The sequence below is a fragment of the Juglans microcarpa x Juglans regia genome, chromosome 5D (assembly GCF_004785595.1).
Source record: "Juglans microcarpa x Juglans regia isolate MS1-56 chromosome 5D, Jm3101_v1.0, whole genome shotgun sequence".
In the NCBI taxonomy this organism is placed as follows: Eukaryota; Viridiplantae; Streptophyta; class Magnoliopsida; order Fagales; family Juglandaceae; genus Juglans; species Juglans microcarpa x Juglans regia.
Window position 1 is genome coordinate 266,878 of NC_054602.1, and position 18,360 is coordinate 285,237.

At 35.5% G+C, this 18,360-nt stretch overlaps 3 protein-coding genes across 6 annotated transcripts; all 3 read right to left on the minus strand.

Annotated features, from left to right (window-relative positions):
- Positions 1–1,300: 1,300 nt before the first annotated feature.
- Positions 1,301–2,920, minus strand: LOC121264723. The gene is made up of 2 exons (XM_041168021.1): positions 1,849–2,920; positions 1,301–1,542 (listed from the first exon to the last, which is right to left on the minus strand). The coding sequence occupies exons 1-2, from the start codon at positions 2,593–2,595 to the stop codon at positions 1,429–1,431; spliced, it is 861 nt and encodes a 286-aa protein (XP_041023955.1). The 5' UTR covers positions 2,596–2,920; the 3' UTR covers positions 1,301–1,428.
- Positions 2,921–8,337: 5,417 nt separating this feature from the next.
- Positions 8,338–11,408, minus strand: LOC121264722 (translocase of chloroplast 34-like). Of its 4 annotated transcripts, none has more exons than XM_041168016.1 (8): positions 11,294–11,408; positions 10,640–10,751; positions 10,381–10,488; positions 10,165–10,289; positions 9,613–9,877; positions 8,944–9,012; positions 8,691–8,852; positions 8,338–8,599 (listed from the first exon to the last, which is right to left on the minus strand). In XM_041168016.1, exons 2-8 carry the CDS (start codon positions 10,733–10,735, stop codon positions 8,519–8,521), a joined length of 906 nt encoding a protein of 301 aa, XP_041023950.1. In that variant the 5' UTR covers positions 10,736–10,751; positions 11,294–11,408; the 3' UTR covers positions 8,338–8,518. The 4 variants fall into 4 exon arrangements, with proteins under 4 accessions (XP_041023950.1, XP_041023952.1, XP_041023951.1 ...); XM_041168018.1 differs by having other exon boundaries at positions 10,640–10,748; positions 11,294–11,375; XM_041168017.1 differs by having other exon boundaries at positions 11,200–11,356.
- A 2,856-nt stretch (positions 11,409–14,264) lies between these two features.
- Positions 14,265–17,697, minus strand: LOC121264724 (ras-related protein RABC2a-like). The gene is made up of 6 exons (XM_041168022.1): positions 17,237–17,697; positions 16,537–16,605; positions 16,266–16,331; positions 15,518–15,639; positions 14,816–14,944; positions 14,265–14,528 (listed from the first exon to the last, which is right to left on the minus strand). The coding sequence occupies exons 1-6, from the start codon at positions 17,376–17,378 to the stop codon at positions 14,397–14,399; spliced, it is 660 nt and encodes a 219-aa protein (XP_041023956.1). The 5' UTR covers positions 17,379–17,697; the 3' UTR covers positions 14,265–14,396.
- Between the last annotated feature and the right edge of the window lie 663 nt (positions 17,698–18,360).

The window sequence follows — 18,360 nt, forward strand, 5'->3', positions numbered from 1 at the left end:
GATGAGCCGCCCCCTATTTCTCCATATTCTAAATGAGGTTCAGTCTTACGAGCTGTACTTCGTCCAAAAACCTCACACATTCCATAATCACAAATTCTACCAAATTTTTCTCAAAACCAAAAACTCCTAAAATCTCAGCATTTCAACAGTCAATACAGCCAATAGTCAACACAACAATGAGAGAAACAGAATAATTTAAAAAAAAAAAAAAACTAATTTTCCATTACTTTCTCGGCAGCCAAACAACTTGAGAGAGCCAAAATAATACAGAGAAATCAATGGCAACGCATGTCATAGGCAATTTCAATCGGTTTCCTCAACAAAGCCCAAAACCTCAATCTAAACGAGAGTGACTACCGAGAAAATTTGCAAATCAAACAATAAGCTTTTTTCCATGGTGTTTCTTGGTAGCCAAACAGTGAAAAGAGCCAAAATAACACAGAAAAATCAATGGCAATGCAAGAATAAAATTGATGAAGCGGTTTCCTCTAAGAACCCCAAAATCATGAACTAAATTCGAGTGACAAAAATCAAAACCAAAATACATAACAATGAAAGTGAGCTCGGCACTTTCTCGGCAGCCAAACAGCGAAAAATTCGTTGAGCCAAAGACATAGTTGCTCTCCATTGGTATGCTTACCTTGATCATGGCATCGGGAGGAAGAAAAATGGGAAGAGAGAAACATAAAAGGAGAGAGATATTCCAAAAAAATGAGAGAAAATGAGAAATGGTTTTGATTTCTTGAAACCGAACTAAAAAACTTACAGGAATGCCGATGGAGGTGTGTACTGCGTTCATTGGTGTTGCGAGGAAGGGGCACACCGATGGAGAGGGTTTTCGCGAGATGAAGAACAATCAAGTGGAGATGGGGAACGACTGTAGAGACCGTATAAACAAACCGCAAAATGGGGATTGGGATGGAGAGGGTTTTTCTCCAAAACCCTAAAATAATCCCTAAATTATGGGATGGGAAAGAGATGCAGAATCGGATGGAGATGCTCTTACAACTAGCGGTAACACCTAGCTATGGATTTTACGAATTTTGAATCTTGTGCTTTGGGCGATGTATGTGGAAGAAATGGAATTCGATACGCAATTAGAATGGGTTGCGGGTAGGGCTATCACATCCAAATTATATTTTCTTATGGGTTTGTGTCCAATAAAAACCTCTTTTTTTTTTATTCTAATCCATTACAGTTGCTTGTGCTTAACTACAATCTGTCTGTCTAGAGAGATGATATTATTTTATTACTATTATTTGTTTCCATGCATACGTATAAAACACCACAATAGACCATATACTTTAAACTATAGATTACGAAGAGGGTTTGGTATGTAATATCTTCTTCAACACTTGTATTTTTACATGGGTCTAAAGCCCTTATTCAACTACGCATAACAACTCCATCCAATTGTTTTTTCTTTCTTTAATTAGCCTCAGAGAAGCCACCAAGAGTAATGTGTGCTCTGGAGATGGGATTGTGAACTCCTCTTACTACCGAAATTGCTTCCTTCAATTTGCTTGCTTGCTTGCTCATTCCCTGCAATCAATCACATATAATTAGATGGTATATGTTGTCTACAATATCCGAGTAGTAGTAGTGAGAGTCCATCCCCCATCCCATTCTTCTTTTTAGACTTTCTTAGTTACAATCTGAATATCTCAAATGGTATGCATACCTAGTAAAATCAACTTAACCCAACAAGGGTGAAATCATAGTTAATATATCTCTGATCATTTACCAAAACAGCAATATTCCTGAATCATCTATGCAATAAGGTTAAACCGATCAATGAATAAAAAAGTAGGTTACAATGATGCGAAGAGGCATAAGAAACTTGCTCACCTTGCCATCGGTGTGGATCCGGAACCGAAACTTCTGACTCTCTTGGTGCTGTTTGTTTCTTTGGTGGCTTCCCAAAAACAGAATACAGATTGTAGCAGCGGCAACACCAAAAGAGCAAATTGCACCAATCCCAGTAAAGCTCCATTTCCATATGTTAAGACTACCACTACCACTCTCTTCCCAAGTGACCTTTTTGTTGCTATCACAACAATCCCTGTTCTCAGCTTCGGTTCTTGGGGAAGTCGTCTTGCTCTCCAAGGACTCACCTAATTTATCCTCAAACTGAAACGTACTTGTGTCAATTTGAGGCATAAATCCCCTACAACTAGACATTGGGGAGTCCTTTTTCATGTCGACAAATTCATTTTCCTTCATTTTGAAGAAAACGTGGGAAACCACGTCTTCATCAGCTTCCATAACTCCCGTATTAGGAACATTGGGTCTTTCGAGGATAACTACTGGTCTCATAACACTGCTTTCAATAGGAACCTTGGTGATATCCTTCACTGGTTCACCATCTTGGGGGGCCTTGCCGATGCCACTTGTGGGTTCCAAATGTATTGGAACTTCGACGACTTGACCAGGCAGCCCCGGTGGTTCAGTGATTTTCATCGAATTTGGTGATGGGCATAGGAAGTAATTCATGTTGAAAACAGTTTTTGAATCAGAACTAGGTTTGCCCCAGAACGTCTTTTTCTCACCAAGGTACCCATCATCAGGGAGGTATTCCCACTCATCGAGATCCATTTCCTAGAGGGAGGAACTTGGAAATGGAAGAAAGAAAGGGATTGCAATTTGTGGTTCGAGGAGGTTTGAATTTTGGGTGTTGAATTATTGAATCAAAGAAGGTGGCTCTCATGGAGTTTGGTGTGGAATTCCCATCACTAACAAAATCAGCGGGCCACCGCGGTGGTGTCCTCTTGTTCTTGGAGTGAAGATCGAAGCCACGAGCTGGGGATCAGGGGATATAAAACATGATTTGAGTTCGTATCAATCCTAACTAGGGTGACAGAGGGAGGATGGACCCACCTAGGAGAATTGGCTGCCCTCTTTGATGGGTCGTTCTTGCAAAATATTTCTTTTTCTAATGTTTAATGGGTTACTCCTTCCGTACTATATAAAATTCAACCTGATAATAATTTAATTAGTTATCCTTTGAAGTTAAATTGTTTAAAAATATAATGAGAGTGTGGTTAAAGGTGGACTCAAATGGCTTGCTTTCGAAAGAGTGTGATTTAAGGTTCTCCTTTTGGTCCTTGGCGTGGGCACTTTTACATTGAAGAGATGCCTATTGCCTTTGTCAGCCTTTTTGCTCCCATGATTTGAGGGAGGAGGCTGTGGGTTGCTTGATAGAATTGGCTTGGAATGAGAATGATGGGCTAAGGTTTTTATAGGGAAAAAAGTGAAAGTAAGCCTCGTTACAAATAAATAGGTTCATGGGCTTGTGTGTGTGCGTGTGTTTTTTTGATTGAAATATCAGCAATAGGATTCGGAACTTGGCATACAACCACTTTGAAATGTGTAACATCAACAACATGTATAACTGAGATCGATAAGATTTAGAATAAAAAATAATATTTCTCAATATTAAAAGTCAGCTTTGATTAGGAATATTGAATGTTAAGATGAAAAAATATAATTAGAAAAGTCTTGTTGAACACCCAATGCGTCAATGAAGTGGTCCCATGCATAATATATGATAAGAATTAGGTGTGTATAATAAAACTCTTAATATTGTTTTGATGAGAAATGGGATCGATTAGAGAGAAATAGAATGCATATATACGTTCGTTCAGCATGCTCAATCTGCAAGTTACCCTCGAAAGAGGAATCTTTCACGACTCATGATGAACAACAATCCCAATTAAGCAAAATGCTCCCTGATTCATACAAGGAGTAGACAAGACCTTGCTTGAAAGTTTATCATTTTCATGTGTTGTCAGGTGGATGAGGTCAAGATATATCATGCCAGCATTTAACGTGAACACGAGTGTTACCAAAAATAAAAGAAAAAACTGAACCGAATCTACAAGTACGATTTCAGAATTAATTAAAGTCACATGAGGTGCCACCATAATTAGAATCATCAAAACAAATTGATCCACCATGCACGCAAATCAATCATTGATAGAAAGCATTATCAGTCGCACTTCCTCTAGGATCATCACCGGCCTCTTGGTCAGACTGTCACTTTAGATCATTTATCAATACATCCATATATAGATCATCCTGATATATAAATCCTGAGAGAGAGAGAGAGAGAGAGAGGGGTTAATATGCTTACATTCCACTTATTTGTAACGTGACAAAATGTAACACCCGGACTCAATTAAGCTCAATTTTTTATTATTTATTTATTTTGTTTTGTTTTAATTATTTTATTTTTTTTCCACACGTTAATTTCCTTGTATGTTTTATTTTATTTTATTTTTTTTTGTCTATTTTCTTTTTCACTCTTAAGTCTTCCTCTCGTCCACTCCATGCACACGCTCTACTCAACCTTTCATTCACACACACGTCTCCCTTGTCTCTCTAGAGTTTTCACATCACATATATTTGCACACGTTCTTATCTCTTGACAAAAACCTAGTATAGCAGTTCTCTTTTTTTTTCACCCCCTCTACTCTCGGCTTCCCACTACCGAAACTCAGTTGCTGCCCTCCTTAGCCAGACCCCCTCCACCGCAAACTGCCAACACCGAGAGATAGCCACTGCAGAAGACTCCTCCACGCACGACCAGTGCAGCACCCTATTTAGCCACCGTGTGAAACTGTTCTACTCCATGCACCACATTAAGCGACACTGACCAGCATGCCGGGGTCTCCCACGCACGTCGTAAGCCACCTAGCCACTCTTTAAACCTCCACTGCTCTACCCTGCACCACCGTACCCCACACTTAGCCACCCAACATAGAAGCTTTGTTGCACGCTTCAACACCCCTGTTTCCGCATCTCAAAATAGAGCACTTTGTTTCGGCCACCGTGAGTTCGTCTTTACCACCCAGCTGCCAACGTTGCCACTGTCCATCTCCCAGCTCTTTGCACAACTCCTTCCCTCACGTTCGACGCTATCGGGACAGCCATCTTCATCTTCGCACCTTACGCAGCTCCTCCTTCGCGATGAGTTTCCATTCCCTTGTTCTCCGTCTCTCCCTCACTATCTGTTTCCCTCGCCGTATTTGCTCTCTCTCTCTCTCTCAATGCTCTGTCGACTTCACCACCTCCCATCGCACACTACGCCGTTGCACGTTACCTTCTCTATGAGTCCCTGCCGCCGCTGCACTTCTATTATTAATATGTATATGTTCATCGCTAGTTTTCTTCCTAAGGTGTATATATATATATATATATATATATATATATATATATATATATTTATATGGAAGGTAGTTTTAACCTAATGTTTTTGGGTGAGAGGTTTTTTTTTTATTTTATATTTTAATGGGTTTTGCTTTAAGTCTCATTAAATATTATATTGTATTTTGATAATAATTTTTAATTAAAGGAAGTAAACCTATTTTTCTTAAGAGATGAGTTTTTCATGACTTATTTTATGGAAATTTTAGTAGTCAATGTATTCTATTTATTTATAAAATATTGTTGGTATTTTAGATATTTTGAATATTAATTTTTATTGAGTTCTATAATTATCATAATACTTATTCGATAAATTTTCTTCTTTAGTACGAATTCGATTAAGTGGATATTGATAGTCTTAGAAAATGATGGTATTTTAGGTATTATGAGAATTTTAGGTTTTAAGGTTTTAAAAAAATAGGTTCTTTTAGCATTTTAAGTTTAAATATCGAAATACGTGGTTGATTGGAAATTTACGGAAATTACGTGACTTTTATAGGTGACAATTAATAATCGTTCGACATTTTGAGGAAATTCCTGAAAAGCTAAGAAATCTAGGTAAGCGGGGTTCCTATGTTAGATTTTGCATTAAAATAAAATGAGCTGAGGTTGATTTTTGGAAGATATACAAATTTGATTATGAAAATAAATTTGAACTACCTCAGTTATTTGTTCTGCATTACTCATGAGATTCTGTTTAAGAAGAAATTATTTTCTATCATGACTGGTGTAGACATTAACTTATTTTTGACATTCTATTTCTGAACTTTGAAAAAGAGAGCGAATATGAAATTTTGTGCATAAATTATGTTGTGATATGATTTTGTTCTGTTCTGAAGATTTTCTGTACTCTGATATGATCTGATGTGATTTCTGAAAGCCTCTGGCATAACATTCTGTTTCTGTTTCTGTTCCGTTCTGACCTCACCACGGGTGTAAAACTGTGGTCTCTGTTCGGGTTGGTACCAACTTTTTTATTTTTGGTGCACCCACTTTGGAAACAAAGTGATTTTCTGCATGGTCTTTCCTATGTGCACACTCAGGGCTCCGAGAATGAGTAAAGGGAAGATTCACATTCTGTTTCTGCTCGATTAGCTACCGAGGTTTGCAAAACCCTATCACGGGAGTTAAACATGGTATTTGTTCTGATATGATAAGATAAGACGTGATGTTTCAGTTTATGCTATGTCAAAGGGATTTTGATCATGAATATTTTTGAACTTTCGCTCTAATATTTTTGATAACATGTTTTGATGCTGCATTTTGAAAACATTATTCTGATTCTGCATTCTGAAAGAAATACTTTGTTCTGCATTCTGAACTCTGTAAATGTTCATATTTACACACTAGTATATGTCATCTGCTTACTGAGTTGTTGATAACTCACCCCTTATCTCCATATATTTTTCAGATAATTTTAATGGTTCAGCTGGAGAACAAGAGTAGGAAGTTGTAACAATATGTGATGATCGAAGTGGAATAAGTGACTGAGGGTACAAGTGCTTATTTGAGAGTCGTAGTTAGTAAACTGATTTTATTTTTTCGGGTATTTTGATTTGATGAGTTAAGGATAATTTCGAGTTTTTGGAGGATCTCCAATTTATGTTATTAAGAATTTCTTTATTGTCCCCATGGAGCAACTTAGATATTTGGATTAATTAAATGGATTAATATTTTATGAAATTTTCTAGATTTTATAGTTGTGTTATTTAAATTAATTTTAGGTATTAAAAGCTAACTCTCCGGACCTTCGGAATCGGGGCGTTACACAAACAATTTACAAAAAATAAACCAACTCAAACAAAGACAACAGCTTCATAGTATAGCGTTTTGATCGATAAGATCATCTTTCTGCCCTCAATTTAACTTAAACAAGATCATACATTCCACCTTAGGATAACGATCGATCTAGCTAGCCGATGAAGCTGATTCACCCAAAGCGATAAAAAGCCAAGGAGGAAGCCCAAACCCGGGCATTCTTTGCACCTTCGTGGAAGTTCCTGGTCTTACTAGTCTATATAAGCTTCCTCCAAACCCTCCTCACATCAATCATGTGAAGGATGCGTCCCATTATTTGGCTTGTCTCACCAAACATATCCAAGTTGAAATAGGGAATATAATATGAGACCCAAAAGGCTTTGAGACGAGATAAGACCACTGGGAATATGCATAAAAGTAGCCTCCAACACAAGAATGATATAGAGAATACCAAGTACGGTTCCCTCTTCGAGTTCTCTTTCAGTGACAAACTATTCCATGATAGGAAAATGGGTTTTTCATCCTTCTCCAAGCAGTTAGGTTGATCCTCATCAAAATCATGAACTGGTTCAAGGCCTGCCATGCATACATTCCATCATGAAGTTTATCAAGTCACATCACATTGGTTGATTGTATTTATTTTCTGTTAGATTATACAAGAAGACCATGTTCTAAGATTTTTAGTCCAAATTTAAAGAGCAAGAGGACAAAAAAAAGAGCTTAGTGAAGAAAATGAGGTGTAGAGTTACTCTACCTGAGTACCAAACCTCGCCGATTCTACTTTTTCCAGCACTTTTAAGGGCCAAGGCCCTCCGTGTGTGCGTGCTTATGTTCATGTATGTATTTGATTATCAAAGGTTTTCTTTTTTATAAATTGTAGATTATCCAAGGTTTAAATAATTTGAAAGGGTGATTATCAAAATCTATAGTTATATATATTACAATATTTAGGTGGTAGTTTTAGAAAAGATTTATATTTTCCATAAATAATATATTGAATTTTTTTTTCTTTTTGAAAAGGAAAGGTTTTTTTTTTCCCCCTTCAGGGTGTTGGGGTCAACTTTGGTGAGAGAGCGGACGGTGAGTGGTCAAAATCCACACAGTCAGCATCAAACTTTCATACCCCTTCTTCTAACGGCCGGAGTACTTATTGATGAAGATTTCATGATAGCAAAGGTTCAGAGAGTCGTAGGAAACCAACAATTTATCCCCTTTTAGCTTTGTATTTTCCTTCTTTTTTTTTTCAATTAACAAGAATAATATGGACTTTTTTTTTTTTTTGTTGAACGGTAATAGGGAAATGAAAAGCACATTTTCCCCCTATAAGTGGTTGGTTTTGTATAAAAACAAAAGGTCACAAGGGATATAATGAAGTGGCAGAAACAACGATTCAAAGAGCATAATTTAGCCGAGTGCAAGTACAAGAAACCGAATTCTCTCAAAACACCAAGGAGTCCATCTGCCGCAGATTGCTACTACTGCAGAATATAGAAATGCCAACATTAACAAAATTAAGTTTCATGATAGCAGAGGTTACATAAGATTTGGTCACACCCTAATTATCCCATGATGGTCTACTCTCCCTTTCAATATCATCCCCGATTGCGCGCTCTATTGGTTTGACCACAAAGAAATACTGTCAACAAGCAAAGAGAAGACATCAATGAGATCATCAATCCCGCATCAGATGAGAACAGAGACATCATTGGAAAATCTCAGAAGCTTACTTGTAATGCAAATATAAGTGGAATAAGTAACTTCCCTCTCTCATTGGGATTTGGCCCTTCAATCAGCTTCTTGTCGACAAAAATTGACTTGCTTCCATTTGACACAACTTCTGTGATAGTTTTGACTAAATCAGGAATCCACGCAGTTCCATTTGGGAGAACCTGTCACCAAAAAGCACAACCCATCTTCTCAAATCTCTCATAGAATACAAAACATCAATGCTAAATGTACTGAAACAGGGAAATGACTAACCTTTTCATCATTTTCATTCTTGTTACATCTTCCACTGTTCTCAACTAAAACAACTGGGAGAGCAAAATCCTATAGGGAGAAACGCAAAATAGACATGAATTTCCAGAAACAAAATCGACAAAAAAATTTTATGAATAAATTTCTTTTCCAACAAAAGTTTTTTTCAACTTGCTAAGCTCCAACATAAAGGAACTATAAGTTCTACACAAAATGGTACTCTACCAAGAAATAAAATTGTGAACACTCCAGCATATCCTAAGATTTATTGTAGAAGTCGCTCATCAAGGCCTCATCATCAATGTCACCTTCTTTTTTCATTCTTTTTTTCCCCCGCGTGGGGGCGGGGTGGGGGAAGGAAGAAGAAGAAAAGAGAAACACCTAACTTTTAAAACTTAAAAAATTCAGAAATGCTAACAACTTAGAGGAGAATCAACTAGTAGCACCCTTCCAACCAAAAGCAGATTTCAATTTTACAACAGATAGATCAAATTCCAGGACTTCCTGCCAGCACCACAAGATGCATGAGTGAACAAATAGTCATCCAACTCTCTCCATGCACCAAAGAGAAAAAGAAAATGACACTACAGTGAAGGCCTAAACAGAAACAAAGCCAAGAAAATGAGAGTCCATAAGTAGAATCAGAAGAAAAGATTAAAAAAGAAAACGAACCTGCTTATTTCGCCTTTTTAACCCTGCACCGAGCCGAACAACTTTTAGAAGAGCCCCAGACCTTTTGAAGCAAAAATCCTCGTAAGGTAATCCATCTGGTGGTGAGAGCTGAGCGTGTGTGAGAACAACCACAGCCCTATTCCATATTCCTTTACCAAAACTATCTGTTATGGCTTTAACAACCTGCCTATCCAAATTATCAACCCTATATGCATCCAAACGGTCCACATAGAGGAGAACATCGATGGTCTTGTTCAGAAGGAAACTGCTCACACACCCAGCCACAGTGAACAGAAGTGAAGAAAACTTTGAAAAGAGAAAATAAGTCATAGTCTTTTTTTTTTTTTTTTTTATAGGTAATCATAGAAATTTTATTAATAGAAATAGGCAAATCCCAGGTACACAGATAGTATACATGAGAAACACCTAGTTAGGGTTTACGATAAAATAAGTCATAGTCATTAAAACAGATTGATGTCAATTTCATGAGCATAGCCAGCACATACTTCATGAGGAAATTGTAAACCCATTTCATGTCGAGAAAGAACATACCGTTTAATAATCTCGAGTGCCCGGTCATTGATGTATCCTCCTTCTATGAGCCCCGGAGTGTCAATGATGTTCAAAGTAAACCCAGCTCTTGATCGGGATACCATAAATGGCGTAGGTGCTTCAGACTATAAGAAAAAAAATAAATCCATATACATCAATATGAAGAGCATTGCATGGATACCATGTAAATGCCATAACAGAGAGTTCGGCCTATACCTGAAATGGATTAACAGACACTGCTCTTTCCCCTATGATCGAGTTAACAGTTGATGACTTCCCAACACCACCTTTTCCCATTACAAGTATTGTCAATGTGTTCACATTCTGCACCAATATATGGACAAAAATTCAAAACCCAATGATATAAAACCATGCACACCACATGTACCAAGCTTTAGTGAAATGGTCAATTACACGCCAGCAGGCAAGCACGTTCGTTAATAAGATCCCAAAATATAGGTATGAGAAAAACAACCTCCTGCTTAAGTTTTCCCAGCAATTCCAGCAATTTGGTCTGTGTGGCAGAGGCGAACGTGTTGATCCCTACCCATTCACGTATTAGGGACGCCATGGATAAATGAGACCTACTACTCCAACCAAGTATAGATAAACAGTCAGCAAGTGGTCCACAGAACAAGCTTTAGGTTAAAAAAAAAAAAAAAAACTACAAAATAAAAGCTGGTTTTAAACCCTAGCAAATCAACCGTTCCGGTAGGGAAAAAAAAAAAAAAAAAACTCCTCAACCAATATAAAATAGAATAAAGAAATTTTTATGCAAAATATGTGCAGCCAGTGCTCGCTGTCTATCTATAAAGCAACTACACAGCATGCCGATAGTAACTTATCAGAGGGAAAAATTAACAATTCCTTGGCACAACAACAAAAAGACACAGAAAAGAAATCCGCAAATGTATTTACTAAGGTGAGATTGATGGGAGAAATTGAAATTTTGATAGAACCCTAAACCCCAACAGAAAAGAAAATTAAGTTAGAGAGTAGGAAACTTGAGATGTGAAAGAAGGAGATTTTGGTTACCTGGGAGAAGCACGGATTTTCTATACACAAAAGAAATAAAGAAGGGATAATATGTTTGATTATAACTGTTTGTATGGAGTTTTTGCTAATGTACCTCTGAAGAAGGCGGCCTTATCTCCTTTCTGGCAGAACAGAAGACGAATCCTATAAACCTCGCAACGTAAGACTTTACAATGCCAAATACATTATACAGCTCGGGTCACACGTGCGTGGCGCATGCCCAACTCTCTGTATTAATATCCGAAATTTCTCGTATTTGTTTTTTTCTTTTTAGTAATGATATACTTATGGGTTCGACAAACATTACGCATTTTTTTTAAAAAAATATATAATTTATTATTAAAAATTAATTTTTTATATAAATTTTATATTTATTTACTTTTTTTAAAAAAAATATGTGACATTTGCGTATTTTATAACTACAAATATTATTTTTTTTTCTTTCCCCAAACACGTCATAGGATATTCCTGCAAGCAAGAGTCTTCCAATTGGTTTGGGTTGATAAACCTCCGATACTAAGCTCTGTCTCTTTCTCCTCAAGCCTAGGGTTGTACAACAAACGACCAAACTGGCTGGAGTACTAAATTGGCTGAAACTGACAGAGAACCAATCAACCGGTGATAGAAATTCGTTAAAATCGACGTCCGTCAGTTCGGTTCTAATTTGAACTTAGTTTAAATTATCGAACCGGCTGATTAAATAAATATATATATATATTTTTTTATATATATTAGATAAAATGATATTGTTGCACTTAAGTTTTTTAAGTGATTTGAATTTAGAAATGAGTTGAGATGGTTTGTGAATAATAGAATAAAAGTTAAATTATTTATTATATTTTGTGTGAAAATTTGAAAAAATTATTATGAGATTTGAAAAAGTTGAATTTTTTATTATATTTTGTGTGAGAATTTAAAAAAGTTATAATGATAAGATAAGATAAGTTGAGGTGAGTTTTGAATGCAAACAGAGCCTTATGATAGATTTATTATCTCCTACCACTCGTTTATTATTTTATTTATTTTTTTAATTTTTTTTACTTAATAATTAAAAAAGTGACTATTATCAAAATTGTATATATTTTTTAAATTTTTTCTTAATGATTAAAAATGTTAAAAAATACTTAAAATAATAATAAAAAAATAAAAATTTTAAATACATTATAGAGTAGTAAATGAATTGTAGAAAATAATAAAAGAATTGCTTGATTTCGGTTTTTGACCAAAAAAAAAAAAAAAACAAACCGCATCAGTCAGTTGTCCCCTACTCAAGCCCGAGGCCCCGGAGCTCTCTCTCTCCCTCAATCGCGCTCTCTCCCCTCCAAAAATCATGTCTACATTATTTAAAAAAAAAAAGGTATCCTAATTTTATTAATAAAAATTCAGTTATGACAGAACAATATCTTATACAAAAAAAGAGAACAAATGAGTTAAAAAAAAATCTCAAAATCAAGCTCTTATAAAATAATATTAGAGAAAAATACAATATAGTACTATTTAAAGCTAAAAGCATTACAAAACATTAAAATTAACGACGGAAGCAAAGAATAAGAGAATATGATAAGTTCTCAAATACTAAAAGCTGGTTGAGTAAGCCCCGTCCTTCAAGTTGAAAATTCTGCAAAATCCGCTTCACCATCAGTCATCATCGTCAGGCAGCAATTCATCCTCAAAATCATCCTTTTCAGAGAATGCACCAATACCTTGGATTTCAAAATCTTTTCTTCTCCATCTAATGATAAGTTATACTTGTTTTTTTTTTTTTTTTTTTGTAGGTTTCAACTACAAATCAAGGAGTAAGAAGAAGACAAAAAGGAAAGAAAAGAAATCACAGATCCTAATTACTCTGCATTTAACTCAACCTGTTTGATATATTAAGTTATGCAGTGTCTGGGTTCCCAGAAAGCTCAGAAGAAGAAGAAGAATATATATGTATTACTGTATTACTGGTGGTAGATAATAAGCACATGGCATGGCATGGCATGCATGGACGACAAGGTCAGTCCTTAGTAACTAAATAGATAATCTCGGTATCTCATCAATGTGAAAAAATACGATAGAAATTGGAAGCTAATTGCTCGTAAGCATAAATATTGTTTGAGCCAACTTGATAAGCTATTTGAAGATAAGTAATATTAATCAATTAGTTGAATAAAGTTATTTGAGATCATTAAACCAGAAGGAAATATATGCGATAATAATATTGGTAAATGATTCTAATTATATATATTGTACATACATTAAAATACAATTAGATTAAGTAGTCGTACGTGACCAATACATTTAGATTCGAGTCTTTTCAAATTAAGTTTGGATTAATGTATAAGAGTCAATCCTAGCTATTTAATTAAATGATCAAACCCATTAAGATATCAACCTTAATGCGCTACACTTTAATCGAGTTCATGTAAAGATTTATAGGCACCTAACGTTAAGAGGGAGAAAGTCCCATCCCCCATGAAATATTCATGTTTTAGCCTTTTACCTATAGAAATATAACGAATATAATAAGAGAAGTAATACAACTACAAAAAGATCTCACAAACAAACAGTGACAAGAAAAAAAGGAGACGAGGGGGCCGCCGTGGTCTGTAAAAAAAATTATAGTGACTATTTTTTCTATTTTATTTCAAAAAATTAAATTAGAATAGATTATTTCTCTTTTAAAACTTGTAATTATATGAGGGAAATATATTTAACCAAAATCCTTACACTCATTGACATGTGGTATATAATTGCGCTACTTAAAATTTTTTAAATATATGTTACTGCTATACATTATTTAGTGAAATATAAACTTAGTTTATGGTTTACATATATTAGCTATTTGTTTATAATTTCTACATACATCGTTTCCATAGTTCAATCTCACATTTTAATTGCAATACTTAGATATAAAATTAGCGTTATTCATGGAAAAGTATAAATTTGAAATTTATATGTTTATTTCTTAGTTATTTTACATAGTTTTTTTTATTATATGCATCGTGATTAGGAAAATGGGAAAAAACTACTGTTTAGCTAATTATAAGCAGAAAGCCATGTTTTAAAAACTTAAAAACAAATTAAATAGCGAAAAGTAGAAGCAAATTGTTCTCATAACATGGGTATGTTAATACATGTTATCCGATTGCCAATATTTCATTAACATGTACATGATCCGTTCATGAGAAGTGAGTCTTGACTGTTTGGAGGCATTATAAGCAACAAATAGTGTTTGAAGGTGCTTGGTTTGGAGGTCCTGCTTGGTTTTCCGGTTTAGGCTTCAAAATGTCTCTCTTTTTTGCTGCAGCCGACCCTTCTTCTAAAAGACTAGGAACCTCCATTATCTGTAAAATAATCTCAAAAATGAGAATAAATGGCCAAATCATTACTTATAATGGCAATCATAGTTTTGGGCAAGCCTTGTCCAACCCTTCCCCACCCGACCATTCCCCTCATAATTAGGGGTTTGTGCCATTCCAGCCAGCCAAACTATCATTGCTTGAGACATAACCCCCATCATAACTTGAAACATAATTACCATATAAGCCACGACATGCTTATACTTATCGAGAGGGAGGCACCCTAAAGTGATTACATGGATCAACGGAATGTCAAATGGAATAAGCATTACCTTTAACGCAAGTTCTTCAAAGCATTGCTCCACATTTTCTCTTGTTCTAGCACTACATTCAAGGAACAAACATCCGAGCTCTTTTGCTAGTGCAATTCCCTCCTCTCTACTTACAACCCTTTCAGAGTCCTGGAACCACGTATATATCAGCTGTTATAGCTACTAACTAAGTAAATAAATTGAGAGCTTTCTATTAGAAAATTTAGTTTACAAGTAATGGTCAAGTTTTCAAATAATCACATGAAGTTTTTTATAGTTGAAAGGGAAACATAGACTGCTAAAAACTGAGGAAAACGTTATGCAGTAAATGATGACTCAGCAGAAAAAGGGATTTACAAAAGAAAATAAAGAACAATGAAAGTGATGAGCAAAACACACTCTTGGAGATGCACCCTGCAATTTACCACATACCTTTACAATATGCCAAGAACAGCTCACTTTAGATATGAAAATTCATGGCATATTTCAAGAGTCAAGGGGATATAACACGAGTATCCATTGTTACACATAAAACGAGACATTACTTTCTTTTTTTTTAAAGTAAGATTAATGTAAAACGAGATATATTAGCTAAGAAGTTCAACATTAAAAGTCATTTCAGAAAGAGTGTGTAGCCAAGTTTCTGTAAACTTATTGGCAGAATGTGTAAGATATGGAGAATTTTTTATTTTATATGTAAGATATGGAGAATATTAAACTTACTATATCAACTTTATTCCCAACAAGCATCTTGACACAGTCTTGATTAGTCGAATAGAGTTCCACTTCTTTAGCCCATACATCTGACAAGTTTGTAAAGGTGTCTCTACGTGTAACATCATAAACTAAAATAAAAGAGAATAAATCAGTAATATCTCTATTAAAATTATGGGAATATAGATTATTGAAAGGTTAGGAACAAAGTAAACAAGCCAATAGCAGAAAAAATATTGGAGAGAATTGAATCTAATGTTTATGGTAAAAATCACAAATATTAGTTTTAAGCATGGCAGGATCACCTCCTGTTGGGTTTGTAATTTACTTTCCAGCAACAGTGAATTTTATATCCTATATCTGAATTTGAAAAACAGTTACGAAAGAAACAAATTAAAGAACAGTGTCTAGAAGATCATGCTTGAGACAATACACATTAATTTTATTCAGCTTTGTATAAAAGAGTCTCTGCCTTGCTTTCCTCAGAAACTTTTTTAAAAACTTAGTACACTACAAAAGTTAACTTTGCAAGTGGAAGGACAAGTGATGTTGCAAAATTCATGATTGTTGCCACATTAGTAAATATCCCCATCTCAAGCAGTAAATCTGACACCAAGATCGCTCTTCTACTTTGGCTATAACACATATCATCTCAAATGGGAGGAATGGTAGCACAGGTGTACTAAAAAAAAGATTCATCCATACACCAATTTAATAAAGTTATGATTTTAAGAATAAATTGTTGCTGATAGCATACCAAGAATGATCCCTTGGGCACCTCTATAATAAGAGCTTGTTAATGTTCTGAACCTCTCCTGTCCAGCTGCAATAGAGACCTAGAGTCAGCGGATGGCTTTATTTCGACCAAAAAAATTTCTGAGATTTTTGTTTCTTTTTATTTGACAAGTTGGCTAAAAAGGGAAAGAATGGGAGCGAAAGCTTGCTGGGATCTTTCACATTAGGCAGATATGTTGTAGATTTGAAATTGGAAGCATACAGTGAGAGAATGCACAATTACCACAGCTTACCAGTGTCCCAAATTGTGAGCTTCAATTTCTTCCCACCAACGGTGAGCAGCTTGATTTTAAAATCCACGCCTACATATAATAAAAACTTCTATTTATAGACCACAAAAGCTACTCAGTCCTTCAAAATGCATAGAGGATTAGAAATGCTTGCATTGATTAATAAAAAATGAAGGGATAAAATCATACATAATTTTTTTATAGGCAAACGAAGGTACATAATCATACATACTCATTTACGCAACTTTTTAAAGTAACTTGTATTGATGGAGAAAGCTTTGAAGAAGAAATAACTCCGATTTTTTCGAGGTTTACACATTTTAAAATCCAAAAACTCAAGAAATTAATAAAATGGGTTCCCCTTTGACGAGTCTCATGTAGTCAAATTGTAGAGCAGCTAAACCAAACACTCAGAACAACCGAGTTATATATAATTCTGTACTAATCTAGAAATTGGAGAAAATCAAAGTTTTGAAGAATCTGGTCATAGATCCAACAGTTTTAGACTCTGTTTGGTTGTTAAGAAATCGTGGAAAGAGAAAAACCACGCTATCTTCAGCGCAAATCTTTAAATCTCCATTCACTGAATACCCAAGAAAAGTAGAGAACTCAACCCAGCAGAACTTAAAATTACTATCTTTGGACATAACAGAAGTGAAAGTAAACTTAAAAAACAACAATAATAATAGTAAAAAGAAAGTACCAATGGTGGGTGAAAGATTTTCGACAGTGTTGGAGATAAAGCTGACAAGAAGACTGCTTTTTCCGACGCCGGAATCTCCGATCACTAAGATCTTGAATGAGAGATCGTAGCTGCTGCTGCTCTGACCCGAAGACGAACCCATTAGTCCTCAGACACAAGATGGTGTATCTACCTTCTACGTGTGTTTCAGAGGATTAGTGCTTTTTCTGCGTCTCTCTCTGTCTGAAAGGAAGAGCGAAAGAAATGTATATAAGGTTGGGGCGAGATAGAGAGCAAAAGGAGGAAAGCTAAGAGTATAATAATGGGGCATCTTGAGTCAGAGAAAGTGGGAAGTTAAAGAAAACGGCTATCTGGACAACACCTCTGACAACCAAACCATTCCAACGTATTTATTCTTTTCTTTTTCTCCTCTTTCTCTTATTCTTAGATGCTGATGCTATTACATTCCATTTTCGCGGTTCATCCTGCTCTCTCTGTTTGTGGGGGGTAAATGAACCAGTATGAACGTAATTTTAATTGGTGACTTTAAATCCGATGAACTAATTTTTTGTGAATATCGTTACTCTGTTTGCAAAAAAGCATAAATAATTAGCAGAAACAAAAAATTCCACAAAAAGAAAGAAAACGGGTGTTGTATCCTAGCTTCCTGCCCCACCAGGTGAAGAGGCACCTTGATTGTTTGTTAACAAAGATGTGACCCCATTATTATCAAATAGCTAGACAACAAGGAGTTCCATTATCATTAGCTTGTTTTGTGCTTAAACTCAACATTTGCATGCTTGTCTGTGAGCTGCTGCTGCAATCATATTTGGTGGCCACAATCTTTAGAAATTTTATCTGATATGGCTTTCACCTTCCATGAAGACATTTTTGTTAGATGAGTCTGTTGGTCGTGTAGGCCAACGTAGATCAGTTAGGGGACGGTGATGAGCCTGCTTCATTTCCCTTGTTTCTTTTTAAATGTATAGTATTGTGATGCATCGTTTTCTTTAGAATAAAAGGAATTAATATTACCGAGTTGAAGGCAGTCGACATCGCCATCAGTGCATCACAAACCGAACAAGCAGACAAATCACCCGTACGAATGGAGTAAGGTTGTTGACTACAAAATTGGAATAGTCTTT

Coding starts and splice junctions, on each gene's coding strand:
- LOC121264722 (XM_041168016.1), bottom strand. CDS start 10,735: ATGGCGTCCCTAATACGTGAATGGGTAGGGATCAACACGTTCGCCTCT. Junction 10,290..10,380: donor TGTCTGTTAATCCATTTCAG/GTATAGGCCGAA, acceptor TTTTTCTTATAG/TCTGAAGCACCTACGCCATT. Junction 8,853..8,943: donor AGAATGAAAATGATGAAAAG/GTTAGTCATTTC, acceptor TTTTGGTGACAG/GTTCTCCCAAATGGAACTGC.
- LOC121264724 (XM_041168022.1), bottom strand. CDS start 17,378: ATGGGTTCGTCTTCGGGTCAGAGCAGCAGCAGCTACGATCTCTCATTC. Junction 16,606..17,236: donor AAATCTTTCACCCACCATTG/GTACTTTCTTTT, acceptor TATTATATGTAG/GCGTGGATTTTAAAATCAAG. Junction 14,945..15,517: donor TTGGGAATAAAGTTGATATA/GTAAGTTTAATA, acceptor ACGTGGTTCCAG/GACTCTGAAAGGGTTGTAAG.
- LOC121264723 (XM_041168021.1), bottom strand. CDS start 2,595: ATGGATCTCGATGAGTGGGAATACCTCCCTGATGATGGGTACCTTGGT. Junction 1,543..1,848: donor GGATCCACACCGATGGCAAG/GTGAGCAAGTTT, acceptor GATTGATTGCAG/GGAATGAGCAAGCAAGCAAG.